We start from the raw sequence: 16,861 nt of genomic DNA, 5'->3' as shown, positions 1-16,861 counted from the left end.
CCATGATATTAGACTCTACTTCTAGGGTTGCATCTTGCATATCAGCTAAAGTGGCACATCTCCTTTCTCTCAATAATAGGCAGAAATCAGAGTCAAAAGCATTGGCATAAGTGAGTTTGGTAGAGCTGGGGGTAGGCTTTACCTCAGCTGGTATCTTACTATACATACGATTGAATCTTTTATTAAAATCAGGCAATGATTCCCCATTTTCCCTCTTCAGGTTACCAAACTTAGTATGGTAATATAGAAAATCCTTTTTATCTCCCCAGTGCTTCAAAAATACTTCATCTAAGGCTTCAATATCAGCAATATATCTCTGGGGTAATTCTCTGAACCATTTTCTGGCCTCTCCATCAAGGTTCTGAACAAAAACTCTCATCCAAACATCATTTTCACTTATATCCAAGTTATCAACATAACTGTAAAAAGCTTCAAGGTGTTCTTCAGCTGTTACTCCCTCTGTGCCAGTGAACTTAGGCATATATTTTTGATATTCTCCCACAGGCATAGGATTTAAAGGAACAGGCAAGACTAAAGGTCCATATCTAGCAGCAACAATTCTTTCTATTTTCGTGGGTGCTTGCTGGCCTGCCATGATTGGGATATGTGGAAGAACACTAGCAGATTGAATGGTAGGAAGTAATGTGATGGATGGCAAAGACAAAGGGATGTTTTGGACTGAATGGGAAGTTTTCTTTGGACTGAGATTCAGAAGGGAATTATATGGACAAGGGGCTCTATTAATCTCTGCAGGTGTTTGTTCACTAGCAGCACTAGGCTCTAAGTCTTCAAATTGTGTATTTTCAACTAAAAACTCCTCATGCAGAAACAAATAATATTTCTTGGGCTTACCTGATCCTGATGCCCCTTTCTGTGATGCTTTCTTCGATTTGACAGTTCTCTCAGGGTCAGGCGCTGGTTCAGCTGATGATTTCTGAGGATTTCTTTGAGTATGTCTCACAAACTGAGCCAGAACTTCAATGTGGAGTCGCCAAAGGTTGGTCTTCCCCCAGTGGAGCCGCCAGATAGATGATTACAACCAGAAATGTGCCCAGACCATGTCTATCATCAAAATCTGGAACTGTGTCATTCTCCTAGGGAAGCTGAGCTTCAACCTCCTCTCCCCAGCAACGGCGCCAATTAATGTTCTCGCCCCAAGAAACTCTCCTAGGTTGTATCTCATATATGCTCAGGAACATTAGAAACTCAACAAAAATGCTACAAAATGGTGGATGAATGGAAGAAATGATGCATACTCAAGCCAAATAACCACTTCTACTATGCTTAACCCCAGACATGGGTGAACACCCGCAGACTACAAGGCTTTAGACCACCAATTACTCACAGTTTAAAGAAAATGTGATGATGGAGAATACTGATCACACCAGCAGATGCACAGGACCCTGTGATAGCCAGTTGCAACCAGTAAGAAGGTCTGCAAATATATTTCCTAATGCACAAACAAGATGACAGCTCTCTGGCATTAAAATAACAGAAACCTTCACACAAATTCAATGATACATACTAGATTCTAACACAGAGGTGGGATGACAGCCCCTCTAATGTTAAACATCAAGAGTACATGAAAAATGCATAACAGGCACAGCCTGGAACAAAGAAGAAGTGGAAAGTGAGAAATTAACAGCAAAAGAAGCTTGCATTAGCTGAAAATGAAGACTAGACGCTACAGGTATCACAGTAGTTACAGTCTCCAGAAGTTGAACTTTACATAAAAATAACATCCATCAACCCTCACTACATCTTGTTTTTGGGTATATATAGGGTTTTTTTACCAAATTGCTCTGTTGTTCTATGTGTGGAGGGGTCATAATGGACCACCAACCACATTTACAATCAGATATGGGTCTCTGCTGCAAACTGTGTGTTTTAATGAACAAAATCGGCCTTTCTGGTACTCTGATGTCCTTCTTGAGCAGGCGGAGTACCGTATGGGACAAAAACTCCATAACTGGTAAATGAATTCAACTGCTCGAGGCAATACTCTCCTTCCCTGGCCATGTTGTCTCTTGAATGAGGTAGTTGAAGATTTAACTGTGAAGAGCGCTGGTGGGTGATTGCCTTCTTCCCTCGGATGCATGGGACAGACTAAAAACACGATAACTGCATGGGGAATGAATGGAGGGTAGGGAATGAATATTGGTCGTTGGATGCAACTGACAGATGGCTGAGATCTGATGGCAGGAGGCGATGGGAAGACACAAGGCAAAGCGACTACGAGCTGTCGGATCGTGTAATTGAACGGTGGAGAACAGTTTACGGAGGCTATCGGGAGGGAACACGAATGGAGGATCATGGGCCGTCGGATCGCAGGATGGACGATTGGACGGTCGACGGGCGGCTAACATGCGCAGGTGATAACGCGCAGGAACAGGCAGGATGGGCGGTAAACGGTTTCCCCCGCACCACTTACGGGAATGGGCAGTAACCGTACAGTGGGGGCGCGATGCAATCAGATTGTGACACATGGCTGGAGGGTCCAGCGGGAAACCGCTTTCCCCGTGGGCTATCGTTCGTGCGGGTTCGTGGGGTGGGAGCTTCGAATACCGTCAGATCCACGGGAAATGATCGGACAGCCCAGGTATTATAGCACGTGCTTTGAGTGATGTGACAGGTGAGGACCCTAGCGGGTTATATGATTTGCAAAGGCACATAGTTATATGTGCTTTAAAACCTTAGCACCTGGGGCTAAAGAAAAAATGGTTTTATACGGGGTTTTCAAAGGATTATAGAGGAAAATGGAAATAACGGGGTTAACGAAGAATAAGGAGAATTAAGGGGAAGGAGGGAACAGAGGTACGAGGAGTTATGAGAACATGAGCAGAGTAAAGGGGAAAGGGCGGGCTGGCCACTGCAAATCTTGTTTTATCATAGAAAACCCCATCAGGCATGCATTTTGACCTTTAAATATTGAGATCAATAGTAGAGCTAACAGTACGATTATATGGATTTGTATGGTCTTAAAAAAAGGTACTCTGTAAGATTGCAATCGAACATGACCTTGATGATCCTCTACAAACATGACACCTTAAGATTTGTTCTCGGAGCTTATCACTTTGAAACCATGTTGATTTTCTTATGAACTTAGCACCCGGTAAACCATTAACCTATCATATTACATATCTACTGAATGAATTGCAAAGCTAGGTTCTTAACATTAATTAGTGGAATAAAAAACATAACCAGTCTCATAATGACACAATATATTCTTTCCAACCAAATCAATTTATCATTAAATTGATTCAAAACCTATTTTGGCTCCCAACTTGGGATAATGGTCTGACTAAGAAAATACAAGTACAACATCGAATATAATCCAACTAATAAAACCATCCTTGGATGATCTAGATATCCTTACTACCTCCTTCCTTGGATCAAAAACACTAGAGTATTACACTCCTCACTAAGATACCTATCTCAGTCTTGTTCTTCTATATGGTGTGTCTTCTCCCTTTGCTTAGTCTTTCTTTCATAATTTTTTGTTGAGGCAAATGCCTAACCCGAATATCCAATGTAATTGATAACCAATGTTATATCTTGCCTCACTTGAGATCAAGGGATGTGATTAAAACATATTAACTAAAGTAAATACTTTACTTTTTCTAATGTTTCTTTAGTTCAATAAGTCAACATAATATTTATATGTTTTTCCTAAGTTAAACATACGCTAAGTTACAAATGCATCGTATTCACACTAGAGCAGGTGTCTAAGGAGATCTTGGGCAACTTTTGCACACCTAAACACTTAGGCCTATGCATAAGTACCTTCCTAAGCTACAAACATCAACATTGATTTGAGAACTCAGGCCAATTAAAGAATCATGATCCATTCTTGTTAGCATTCAAAAAGGGAGTCCCAAATTGAAAATTGGGAATGATCATGAAATTAGGTTAATATTTTTTGAAGAAAAGGCCCAAATTTTGAAGGTTTGGTCCAATCAACTATCCAACCTAACATGGTTTTTTTTTATAAGACTTCACATTTATAGGTAAAAGATCAAAAGTTTGAATGAAGGATCAAAATAACTCAAGGGAGGAATTAGATAACAAGACTCAATTTGAACATCAATAACAATATGGTGATTAAGGCCTTTCCACACCTAACCTCAAGGGAGGGAACCTAGTTTGAAAATAAAGGTTGATAAGGAGATTGTGAGAGGTTTCCACAAGTAAAAGAAGAAAAAGGGCTTGAATTTGAAGTTGAGACTGATTTGACAATTGGGAGAGGCAAATTTGAAAGGAAAGTAGGAGAAAACATAAAATTGGAACTTTGAAAAAATGACTTTAACTCAAAGGAAGAATAAAAGGAAGTACCCACAAAAGATACATAAACTTCCAATTCAAAAGGAAACTAAAATTTGAAGCTTAAAAATGGGCCCCCATTTAGCAAGTAGGGACAATTTCAAATTTAGGGAAGAACTTAGCAAATCAAAGTGAAGAAAGGGGTCAATCTATGAATTGGATTAGATTTGGAAATTGGAGTTGTGGGTGGTGGGGGTAGGGGGGAAGCAAAGATTGAAAGAATAGTTAGAAAGTTTGGAACCGTAGTTTGAAAATAAATTTGAATTGGAAAAGGAGAAGAAAGAAAAGCTTCGAACACAAGAAAAATAACTTGGGCCATAGGAAATTCATAACAAATAATAGAAAATTGAATAAAAGAAAAGGAAATGAAAAAATAGGATTTTTTTACCATTAATACTTAAATGAAAATTGGAAGGAAGTGCAAAGAGAAAAGCTTTGAACACAAGAAAAATAACTTGGGCCATAGGAAATTCATAACAAATAATAGAAATTTGAATAAAAGAAAAAGAAATGAAAAATAGGTTTTTTTTGCCATTAATACTTAAATGAAAATTGGAAGGGAATGCAAGTTAGTCAAAAAAGAAGGGGTTTGATTTGGCAATCAAGTTCATTTTGAGAATTGGAGTAAAATTTGAAAAGTAAACCAGTTCAATAATTCTTAAAAACAAACATCATATAAAATAAAATAAAAAAGCAACCAAATTGTAATAAAGAGAGTGAAACATGGTAGGCCCAATTAAATTATTCATTTAAAAGGAATGAAAAAACCACTCTTCAAGGCCATGAGGAAATGGGATGAAAGATAAATGAAGAATGTAGGAAGGGATCTAAGTTAGGGAAAATCTAGGGGCTAAATCTTGCTCATGGGATAATTTTCCATGTTTTTTCCAAAAAAAAAGATTCACCAATTCCATTTTTCTAAAAATAATCCATCCAAATTCTATAGGATATTTTTTTTACCTTAAAAATTGTGAAAATTTTATAAAATGATATAAAATCTTTAGAAATTTGAATATTAATAAAAAAATCTCACCAAACATTTTAAACTTTACCTATTAAAGATTCACCAAAATTTCTACACTTTAAAATAAATTTTCATCCTTAAATTTTTCTTTCCCCACATTTTAAATAAAACTTAAAAAGTTATTAAAATATTAACAATTTCACAAACCATACATACTAAAATTTGATATTAATATATATAACTAATCCTATTATCTCATACTATTCATAATATTTCCCATAAACAACACTATTCATTGAAATTATCAATAAACTTAAATATAAAACACCTAAAAATATATTCAAAAATTTATTTCCCTCTTACTAACACCCAAATTGGCTTCCCTTTAAATATCATTCACAAATTCTAATTTATTTCCTCTTACTATTACCCAAATTGACCTCCCTTTTACTATCACTCAAAAATCCTAATACTACTTAACAAATAAGAGATTATCTCCCATTCATTATAAATAGTGTACTAAGACAAATAAGAGATTATCTCCCATTCATTATAAGTAGTGTACTAAGATGCACAAATGCGTTTTGTCTTCTTTGAAAATCTTAGTCTTCATGTTCCTTATATCTTAATTAAATTTAATGAGGATGAAAACCATCTATCCTTAACATGCTCAAATTATTCCTAATATTTCCCATAGACACCACCATCCATTTAAATTAACAATTTAATTACATCCAAAACACCTAGAGATAGATTAAAAAAATTGCATTCTTCTTGCTATCAATCACAAGTCCTATTGGTGCTTAACAAATAATGTATTGGTGCTTAACAAATAATGTATTATCGTCCTGTGGGTGGTTTACTACAGGAGCACAAACGAGTTGTCTCTTTGAAGATTCTAATCTTCGTGTTTGTGATGTCCTCCTAAATTTAGTAGAGGTGAAAACAATGTATCTCTGATCTATTCAGAAACTACTACACGTTTACGTTATTAGTTTCTCTTTGGTTCAAAAATCCATAATTTTCCTATGATTTTATGTTTGTGATGTCTCATTAAATTTAATAATAGAGGTGAAAACTATTAATATTTGATCAATTCAAACAACTGGTTACACATGATTATGTTATTAATTTATTATCAGTTTCAAAATCTATAATTTTTATATAGTTGAGTTTAGTGTTATTAAGAAAAGTTTTTTCGTAAAAATCACAAAAGAGAATTTTTTAGCGATATTTTTCCAACCAATAAGTGTAATTCATTTTATATATCTAATTTGCATGTTTAAATTTGATTAGTATTTTTTAAATACTAATATCTACAATAAACATAAATTAGTATAATATTGATTTATGTATTTATGTATAAGCTTTTAACTCTTAGTAAGTAGAATTGTTTTTTTCATATATCTAATTGGCATGTTTATTTTTGTTTTAATATCTAAGCTAAGCATACATTAGTATAAACAATTATATGTAGATAAATTTTTTAATTAATTTATTAGTTATTTTTATTAAATTAAAAATTAGTTTAAATTTTTTATTTAATTAAAAATTATTTGAAAATTAAAATAATTAATTAATATAATATAGTCAATTAAGATTATCGAGAGTGCTTAGGAATGGAATCTTTATTACCGATGTACAATTCCCTAAATAATATGATAAATGTTGACAATGTTGATAATATACATATATTCCTCATATAAAATATACATCAATATATTGTGAAAAAAGAAAATAACAATTAACAATTAGATTTGAAAAATAAAAACCATAACTAAAACTTACTTATTTTTTTTAAAATTAACAATTAGATTTGAAAAATAAAAACCATAACTAAAACTTACTTATTTTTTTTTAAGTTAAATAAAAAGTATAAATAAAACCTACTTCTTCTTTTTTTAATTCTTTAAAATTTAAATAAAAATAGGAAAAGGTTTTCTTCTTCATAATCCCACGCATTATAGCACGCCTTACTACAGTACTTTTGTTCTTTACTTTTAGCAATCAAAAAATAATAAATAATTGTTCAAAAACCAATTTAATATTATTAGATTGTGAAGAAAAAAGAGTACACAGTAAATGGGTAACTATGAATATAACGACTTTGGATGTCCTTTTATGGGAATAAAATTTAAAAAGCAAATTACTTCAAAATGATGAGGTGTCGCACATAATCACGAGAATAATAAATAATATTTATTTCATACAATTTTCTCTTTATAATTTATAATATTTATTATTCCATATATAATATATAATATTTATTTCCTAGTATTATTTCCTACAATTTTCTCTTTAATATTTTAAAACAAGAGAAGCTGCGACGCAGCGAGTCCCTGCGTGAAGTTCGATCCAGGCCCATAACCTGAAAGCTAGATAGCTTCTATCGCTTGATTGCTTATTTACTATGGGTTCCACAGCATAAAAAAGGCTATGGAGGACAGCAGAAGCAGAGAAAATTTATCTGGTTAACAAAAGCAAATTGTTTGTAGTTGATTGTAATTATGCACCCAAAGAAGGAAGGGTTAAGCGCTTTAGTACGGGACTACAGAACGGAAGCAGTAGAGGCCTCAAATCAATTCTCTATCTTTCTGGGCATATACCTAGCTGCTGATTCCAACGGTAGAAGACCAGAGCACACCAAAACCCCTATTTTGGTTTTTAAAACGCTCAATTTAGCTTCCGTAAGACTTTGGAATGCCAATTTCAATTTATGCTCCAAAGCTAGCTCACAACCCACCTGTCCCTGGCTCTAGTGCATTGACTTGAAACTCTAATTTGAGAATTCGTTGCAACAATATTGCAAACATAGTAATCGTTGGAATGCATCCGCGTCATGTGATATTTGGAGCATTTCCAAAGTTTGCGACATGATATATCAACAAATCTGCACCATATTAAAATATGGTTTTAACAACATTCCTACCATATAATATATGGTTAAAACTTTTGAATCGTCGTCAATAAATATGACTCCCCATATCATGGCTGAAAACCATAATGCAATGTATATTTCATACCTTGTCTCACTGCATATAATCGTTGCCGATGAGTTTGGCAGATATACGAATCTTTGTGGTACATTTCGGTTATAAAACCAAAGTATGCACTTAGCACTTCGCTCTGGTGCAACCATATACCACATATGGCATAACAAAGACCCGGCGGTGACAAGACCTCATGGCATTGGATATGATATAGTCATAAGCATAGGATAAACATAAGCTCAATTGAACTGACGGATGATATTTTTGGGTTCAACGTGGCATATATTTGATAACTTTTCCATATGCATTATGACCAGAGTCCAATGGTGCGTCATCCATGATTGGATAGGATGGTTATAATAAATGTAACATTGTCATATGAGTGCATGAACTCTAGTAGTTATGTAATTCTCCTCGGCGGTGTGGTAAACATTGACGGTGGAATATTACTCTAACCCATGGCATATATCAAATATAACCAAAGTTTGACATAGCTCCCCACGGAATATTCGTGATATACGATTTGACTTTGGAATATGTCATTGTCATAAGATTGCTCCACACCGAGGTAGAGCCATAACACGTGGCTTGCATGCTCGCAACTTTGTTGTAACAATCCAAAACATCTGTCTTCGGTCACTATTACAGAACTCCATGAAGATGACATCCGATCCAGATTTTAGTTCCCGATTCAAATGTCATATCCTTCGACATGCAAGGTCGGTAAGCTCTCTCGGATGACCGGCTTCACTTGTCGCAGTTAGGAGTTCGTGTTCACACTCACATTCTGTGAGCTGGTTCTTGATCCTTTGGACATTTTTCCCTGCGCTCTGAGCATATTTGTCTCCACATGTCCCGTCCCCTTCTATGGCGAGGCTGCATGGAAACTCTGCTCAAGAGCTTTAAAGGCCGCGGATTGTGTTGGCTTAAGAGTAGAGGAGTGTTTCTGTTAGATGCACATTCTGAAGAGGCATCGATTTAGCTCTCGATCGGCTAATTTTCTAGGAGGTAAGCTCATTTAATGACCTAGTTATGAAAATGGCGGCTTTCGCTGTTTCTGGCTTCGCTGCAAAGCTTTTGTCATTGAAAGAATCCGTGTCCTGCAGAATTTAAGAACAATCTTCTTGAAAACTAAAATGGAATTTGAGATACTCTGTTTTTGCTAAAAATTGGACTTGTGCGTTGCCGGAAACATAAAGGCTTCGTTTGCTGGCATTTATCAGTTCTCTGTCCTTATTTAGGTCACATTTCACTTTATTTTGCAGTACGAATTAGTTGTGAAAAATGTTACTTCTGTATCGTAATGCACATCGCAGTTTCGAAAAGCTGGATTTAGTTGCCTAGTCTGGGCTGGCTTATACCAGTTGCTAAGTACAGATCCGAGGTTTCACTTCACTAGTGTCAGATTTCTTGTGGCCATTATTTTTATGCAACTGCAAAGCGCCTAATAAAGCTAAAGTCGAATATTTTAAATTGTAAAGAGTTAGGGTTCGAATCTCGTTAGTAGCAATAAAGCTAACACGATCTGAATTTTTAGGTTTGCTTTAAATCTATATTTTCGAATCTCCTGGCAAACAGATATCAGTGTGTTCTCTAATGACATGGTTCCGCCAGGGTGTTTACTCGTGCTAATTCTATCTTATTTGAAGGAACTTCAGTTTCTGCTTGCTGTTAGCTCTGAAAATGCTTTTTTTTTTCTATTGAACATAGTATTAAATCGAACTCGTTGGGAGGAAAATTAGTGTATTTTTTATTTTCATTAAAATAATAGGGGGGAAACTCCTCGGAATACCATCGTATTGCACAGCCTTTGTATGAAGAGCAAATTATACAAGATAGTGAGTCTGCTTGCTGTTCCCTGTAAAATAAATTTAAATTTGCTTTATAAAAGTAATAAGAACCCATACATGTCAACAAATGGACAGCAAACCGTATAGTGTAGCAAATGAATGCGTAGTTGGCGATGAAACAAGAAAATGTGGAAAATTTAACTTTTACAGTATACATTTTGACAGGTTTCGAAGCGTAATTAGTGCAGCATTACGATTTCTTCATTCTTAGATACAGCATTGCTCTTTAAACAAAATATTAAAACCTAGTCTTGACTGACTGTATGATTACGATTTCTTGATTCTTGAAAATTTTCCGCATATAGGATTGCACTTGAAACTAAATCTTTAAACCGAGTCTTTATTTTGCTATCTACAGGGCTCTTGCGGAGCACGGTTACCAGAGAAGTTCCAAGAAGTGCCGGGAGAAATTCGAGAATCTTTACAAAAACTACAAGAAAACAAAAGAAGGCAAAGCAGGAAGGCAAGACGGAAAGAATTAACCGGTGCAGAAAGAGCGGAAAGAATTTTTGTTGCAGGTCTTGGCAATCGGTATGTCGAGAATATCTGAACATTTGTTCACTCAACAAAATTTATTGATTCCCCATTTCAGCGCCTCGAAATTTCGAATAATTAACTGCACAGTAGGAATGATCAGGTTCACATTAGAAATCTCACCTTGTTCATTGCTTCTCGCTGCAGGAACCGTCTGCTGTTGCAGAGAGCATTAGAGGGTCTGCGAACGCTCTGCCTTGGAGCAATCCAAAACCAGGAGGGTAGCAGTGTATTTAATGAGATGCAGTCGGCCGACGTCACAAAGACACGGGTGCAGGGCATGCACAAAGACACGGGTGTAGGGCAGGACCTCACCACAGAGCGCGGGGTGTAGGGCAGGACCTCACCACAGAGCGCGTACATTGTAATAGGGAACACCACCTTTGCATAACCGCCAGAAGTAATGCTAGCATTAAAACCATACACCCGTGACGGTTAGCTGAAAATGCACCGCACTTAATTGCTTTAACATATGGTTTAGGTTGGGATTAGCTTCGGATTACGTTAGGTCCTCGGGAGGAGGCCAAATAAGGTGATTTATAAATATGTCTTCAAAAAACTTGGTATATAGTTGATGACCGGGCATCAGAAGCAGGTCAATTAATGCTAAATAGCTCGCGAACGATTACAATAGTCCATGCCTGAGGGCAGGGACTAATAATACGACACTTCATCATTTTGCTTTAAAATAAATTTAAAAAACGCTTAAATAATATTCTTAATAATAAGAAACGGTTTAGTCGTAGAATCGCACCATTCAATGAGAGCACCTTTGAATTTTGACTATTCCAAATTCCTACTCATTACCTTTTAACTAGTCATAAAATCACACCATTCAATCAGAGCACCTTTGATTTTTGACCCTTCCAAATTCCTACGCATAACCTTTTAATAATTGTCGGGTTTGGTTCAGTCCAACGAACTATTGAGGAATCATTCCATTTGTTTGGTAATTGAATGGAATTATATCATTTAAAAATTTAATTTTGTAAAAATAGTTTGGCTAGTTGGAAAAAGATATTAACTTTTTCACTTGAATTATCTATATATATATATTAAACTTATAATAAATATATTAACATTTAAAAAAAAATACTTAAAATCAATTACATTTTCATACCATTGAGACTTCCACCATCATTACCATGCATATCATGTATTGAGACTTCCACCATTATTACTTTGCATATCATGTTATGTCAAGTAACAATTAAGTTTCAAATAAGTTTTTTCTTAAATAATATAAAAGTATTTAAATAAAATAAGAATTTTTTGGTAAAAATCACATCATAAGAGTTTTGTCAAAGTCAACATGGTTTATCCTGAAGACAAGTTGAAGAATAAGATCTTGGCATCAAATTAAATAATTGAAAAGAAATTTTTTAGCCTTATAATATAACAGTTAAATTTTACTGAATAAATAATATTTTCATATAAAGAAAACCGTTAGATTTGACTAAATAAATATTATTTTAATATAAATAAATAATTGTTAAAATATAATTATTAATATTGAATTAAGGAAAATAATTAATGAAAAGGAAAATCTTAATGAAATAAATATTTAAAAATAAAAATAAAAATAATATTTAAATCAAACCTAAATAATCAAAGCAATCAAACAACTAATAAAATAAATATAATAAAAAAATAAATTAAATTAATATTTGGGTCAAACTTAAATAATCAAAATAATTAATTTTAAAAACTTAAAAATAATAAATGGTCAAACTTAAATAAAAATATTTAGGTTAAACTTAAATAATCAAAACACTAAAATAAAATTTAAAAAAAAATAAAAATTATTTAGGTCAAACTTAAATAATGGAAACAATTAATTCTAAAAACTTAAAAATAAATAAAAAGAATAAATGGTCAAACTTAAAAATAATAATAATTAATTGATTAACTAAATAAATCAATCAATAATAAAAAAATAATAATTAATCATTTATTAGTAGTCAAGATAAAAATACAATTAAATAATAAAAATTAGGAAATTAGAAAAAAAAAATAATATATATATATATATATATATATATATATATATATATAAAATAAAAATTTAAGAAGAAATAGCAGGGATCCAACAACTGTTAGTTTTCCAACCATTGTCTCTATTTAGATTGCTTGGTCTCCTCTCAATCTCTATAGCTTCCCTAAACTTACGGTGATGGAAATGATCTATCTTAGCAATGACACTGGCGTCTTCAATGTAGATGTGGTGTTTTGTCTTTTTCACAGGTTCTGCTAATGTTGAGGAGTGGGTCCTCCCATGTTTGATGTCTGTTGCATGTTCTTGAATCCTTTCATTTATTGAGTGGTCAGTTTCACCCACATAGGGTGTTCCACATGAACAAGGGATTACATAAACATCTTTCATATTCTAAGGGTCCACCAGGTCTTTTACAGATCTTAGGGAACTTTGAATAGGGTTAAGGGGCCTAAAGGTTGAGGGAACCTTGTGCTTTCTTAGGATTCTTGCAATCTTGTCAGTGGTTCCTTGTATAAAAGGAAGGTATACCCAAGAAAACCGATCATTGGGTTCTTTTTAAATCTTGGAACCCTTGACAGCCTTAAGGAAATCCCTAAGACATTGGAGCTTATTATAACCATTAATTTTTAAGACCTTGAGGAGATGGGTTTTCTCATCTTCAAGATGACTTTCATCAGAAACTTTAAATGCACGAGTCACTTAAATTTTAATTAAAAAATTTAAAATGCACAAATACACATGATAGATATTACAATATTTAATTTCATTTTCTAGTTACATTTCCTATATCATAATGATCTTACATAAATTTGTTGAATATAATATAATTATTCATATTCATGATTTATAATCATTTTTCCGTAGGGTGAGGGATAATGAACTATACAAGGGTGATGTCAGTAAATCTCGCCCCCAGGCCACATATTCGTGTGATGTGTCATCTATTTCTTCAAAAGCATGTATTGCTCACCTTGGTTTATTGGTTGATCCCTTTGCGATGAGAATTAACACTACATATACTGGCACCTTCTCCCAAATTTTTGATAGGGGTGCATTCTCTTACTTTGGGATCATGATTTCCTTTATCGCTTAAGCCTCCTCACCTTTGATGTTCCCACTCTTAGCCATGACTTTTTCCTAGTTATCTTTCTACAAAGCTCCACTTAACTACCACCCATTGGCCTTCTTTTCAACTTGACCATAATTTTTCATAGTGGAGGGACATGTCATGGTTGTAGTTGACTCTATTGGCATGTACCTGCACAGCCTTAACCTGTTCTTTAGTGTTTGTTTCATCATCCTGTTTGCTCTGAAACACCTCAATCTGGCTCACTTTTTCCTCCCAAATGCATTGATGACTTGCAAGCACACTTGGTGTTGACGTGGTGGTGGTGGACATGGGAACATTGGAGGTTCGTGGAATCATTTTCGAGTGGAATCATTTGCTCACTAATATCTGAACCACACCACTCCTGAGATTTGGTCTGAAATTTAGGTAATAGAGGATGAGGTCCACCATCAGTTCCAATGCACTCTAGATGTTGAGGTCCACCATCAATTCCAATGCATTCTAGATGTTGAGGTCCTTGATAACACTATTGCTTGGGTTTCTGATACTGAGAATATGCGCATGCACCATAATCATTACTGCATATTGTATATTTACACTGTCATGTCAAGCTATTACTAGGTGAGATGGTGATTGATAGATGAAATGGCAAAGGAAATCTTCTACATAAGATGGAGGAGTTGAAGGAGATAATCATGGTAGTAGAAGGTCGTTCTGTCCACCTAGAAATGGGCTCACCCCTAGGTCGAGAGTGATGTTGCATTGCAAGGATGGAGGCCCTTCCATAGATTTGGATACCTTCCTTTCCTCATGATTGATAAGTTTTTATCTTTGCTTGTTCAATTCACTTTGATGCACTCTCTAGTTATTATGGTATTTTCTTGTATGGCTAGTTTTCCCATATCTAGGACAACCCTTTCTTTATAATCCTTTCAGTTAGACATAAGTTGTCATTGATGGCAAAGGCATAGGTGGTTGCACATAGATTGATGGCAAAAGCACAGGTGATTGCAAGGAGATTGATAGATTGGTCAATGAGCAAAGGATTTGGAGCCATTTCTAGTTCAGAAGAGCTAAAGTGCACCTAGAAACTGCTCAGATGGATAGAGCTTGGAAAAATATTTCTAGCGGTATATTGAAGCCTGAAAAAGGCCTCCTAGATCGAAAGATGTGGCGGGTCAAAGTTTCAAAGGTGAAAGTCAAAATTTTGGCGTTTTTAGGCTAAGGGACCCACAACACGGTCAACATGTAGGTGCTAGCCATGTAGTCGAATGTGGACTAATAACAGTTGGTAAAGGATAGGAATTAAACCTAGGTCATGTACGTGGGCAGATCGGGTGCCACATGTTGATCCAGGGGATCAAAAATATGCTCAAAATTCAAAGTGCGCAAAATTGATTTAAACTAGTGTTGAATCATATTGTTCATCGTCCTGATTCCATTGTCACTTGAATCGCCTCAAACTAACACCATATGCTCAAGTTATCACGTTTTGAAGTTTTTGCTAAACATTTAAAAAGTCAACTTGCAGGGTTGACTAGGCAGGTTGTACGCTGACATCAATAGCTAACTGGATAAGCACAGTGGGCAGTATGATCCAATCCTATGCCACCACATGGCAATACCATATTGGGTGTGTTGGCGCATTTTCATTGGTTGAAGGTTTCTGGTACAAGCCAATCACAGAGACGGGAAAATTCCTCACGTTGTAGGTGGAGAAATATAGTGGAATCCATCATTATTTAGGGCCTAGTGATCTAGTGGGGATTGTGGTAAAGCCTAAGGAAACCTGGTTTGGTTTGGTTTTGAGTCACACATTCATGCTTGGAATATGGCATGGGGCTGATTAGCTAAATAAAGATTTGGTTCAGCTAATCTATGGTCATATGGTTCGTGGAAGTCTCATACTTGGTTGTATTTCGTATTTATTAATAAGAGATCTTTCTCCTTGTTATTTCATGTGTAAATTTACTGGCTTATATGTGGATTTTATGGTTGTTATATCCTTGTTATTTTTGTTGGTTATATGTTGGTTATGAGTATGTTTTATGACAAATTTGATGTATGGCTCCCATCATGTTTTGATTAGTAATTGAAAATAAAATGAATACATGACCTAACAGATGATCATGCAACTATTATGATATGGAAACAATGCTTCTTTATGAATCTTAGATAAGTATGAGACCCCTATGCTCAAATATGTTGTTATGACCTGTAGATTGCATATTTGTGACATGTTTGACTAAATGTCTGTCATGGCTAGTATGGGTCCAGTCAAGTCCTTACTCAAGTGTTTGCATTAGTACCTTTGTTTTAATTTTATTTATCATTTCTCAGAGTTTCATGAAGTTTTGGGTAGTGGGCTGAGTTATGGCCCTAACAAAGTGGCATAGAATTCGGGGTCGCTGGCTCAAAACTAGCTAAAAAATTCCACAATCACTAGCCTGCCCTTGTTTTGGGAGCGACTGGAAGGCCTCAGTCACATGCAGGCTTGTCATGGGAGCGACTTGGGGTCCAGATCAGTGAAATGTCAAATTTCCTCAAGGTTTGGTCACCTGGAGGGTTGGTTGGCTCCTGAAGGTTTTGTAGCATGTGTGAAAGGTCAGATTGGTTTAGTTTTGTCGATTCCACTTCCTTAACTATACATGGGGAGTTTAATCACATGTTAGTATCCTCTCATCACACGTTTACCCCAACAAACCGGTTAACTTGGGTAAATGTGGGAGGAGGGTGTTACAGATTTCCCTACCATGAGTTGGGTATCCTTAAGGTGTGATATAGACTAACCCACTCTGAATCAGGTTTTCGACACACTCTGGCTTTGTACCATGGGATGGTGAAGGATTTTAAGCTCCCTAATATGTCAACTTTCTATGTCTCAACGTAAGTGATCAATGGGTGTTATTGGAAGCCTGTCCCACTGATCATATGCCTAACTACAAAGATTGTTTTGACCTTGGTGCCCATGTGGGCTTAATCTCTGTGAGTTAAGTTATTAAGGTGGATTGTTTCAAATCTTGGTTTAGCAGCGATAACCAAGCTTATGTTCACTTAGGGTGTGTGTGTGAAAAATAATTCGAGTGGATGAGTTAATTAAGCATGTTTTGATGATGCTAATGTTGTTAAAAATGAAGT

The 16,861-nt window shown here is 35.2% G+C and overlaps 1 protein-coding gene and 1 long non-coding RNA gene across 2 annotated transcripts; one reads left to right on the top strand and one right to left on the bottom strand.

Moving 5' to 3' along the window:
* The first annotated feature begins 8,936 nt into the window (after positions 1-8,936).
* On the top strand, positions 8,937-10,924 carry LOC149252480 (uncharacterized). Its single transcript, XM_089456671.1, has 3 exons — positions 8,937-9,282; positions 10,483-10,655; positions 10,806-10,924. The coding sequence occupies exons 1-3, from the start codon at positions 9,228-9,230 to the stop codon at positions 10,881-10,883; spliced, it is 306 nt and encodes a 101-aa protein (XP_089312797.1). The 5' UTR covers positions 8,937-9,227; the 3' UTR covers positions 10,884-10,924.
* On the bottom strand, positions 10,734-11,106 carry LOC149252479 (uncharacterized). Its single transcript, XR_016266061.1, has 2 exons — positions 11,001-11,106; positions 10,734-10,968 (listed from the first exon to the last, which is right to left on the bottom strand). It is a non-coding gene; the product is annotated as an uncharacterized LOC149252479 (long non-coding RNA).
* Between the last annotated feature and the right edge of the window lie 5,755 nt (positions 11,107-16,861).

This window comes from Pinus tabuliformis, chromosome 7 (genome assembly GCF_031772625.1).
Source record: "Pinus tabuliformis cultivar Carrire ecotype Pingquan chromosome 7, CPIR1, whole genome shotgun sequence".
Taxonomy (NCBI): Eukaryota; Viridiplantae; Streptophyta; class Pinopsida; order Pinales; family Pinaceae; genus Pinus; species Pinus tabuliformis.
This window is presented reverse-complemented; position numbering and strand designations above follow the sequence as displayed.

What these genes read in the sequence shown, in the direction of transcription:
- LOC149252480 (XM_089456671.1), top strand. Translation starts at nt 9,228, where the DNA reads ATGCACATTCTGAAGAGGCATCGATTTAGCTCTCGATCGGCTAATTTT. An exon ending in ATCGGCTAATTTTCTAGGAG is followed by an intron (nt 9,283 to 10,482) that starts GTAAGCTCATTT and finishes TGCTATCTACAG; the next exon opens with GGCTCTTGCGGAGCACGGTT. An exon ending in GTTGCAGGTCTTGGCAATCG is followed by an intron (nt 10,656 to 10,805) that starts GTATGTCGAGAA and finishes TTCTCGCTGCAG; the next exon opens with GAACCGTCTGCTGTTGCAGA.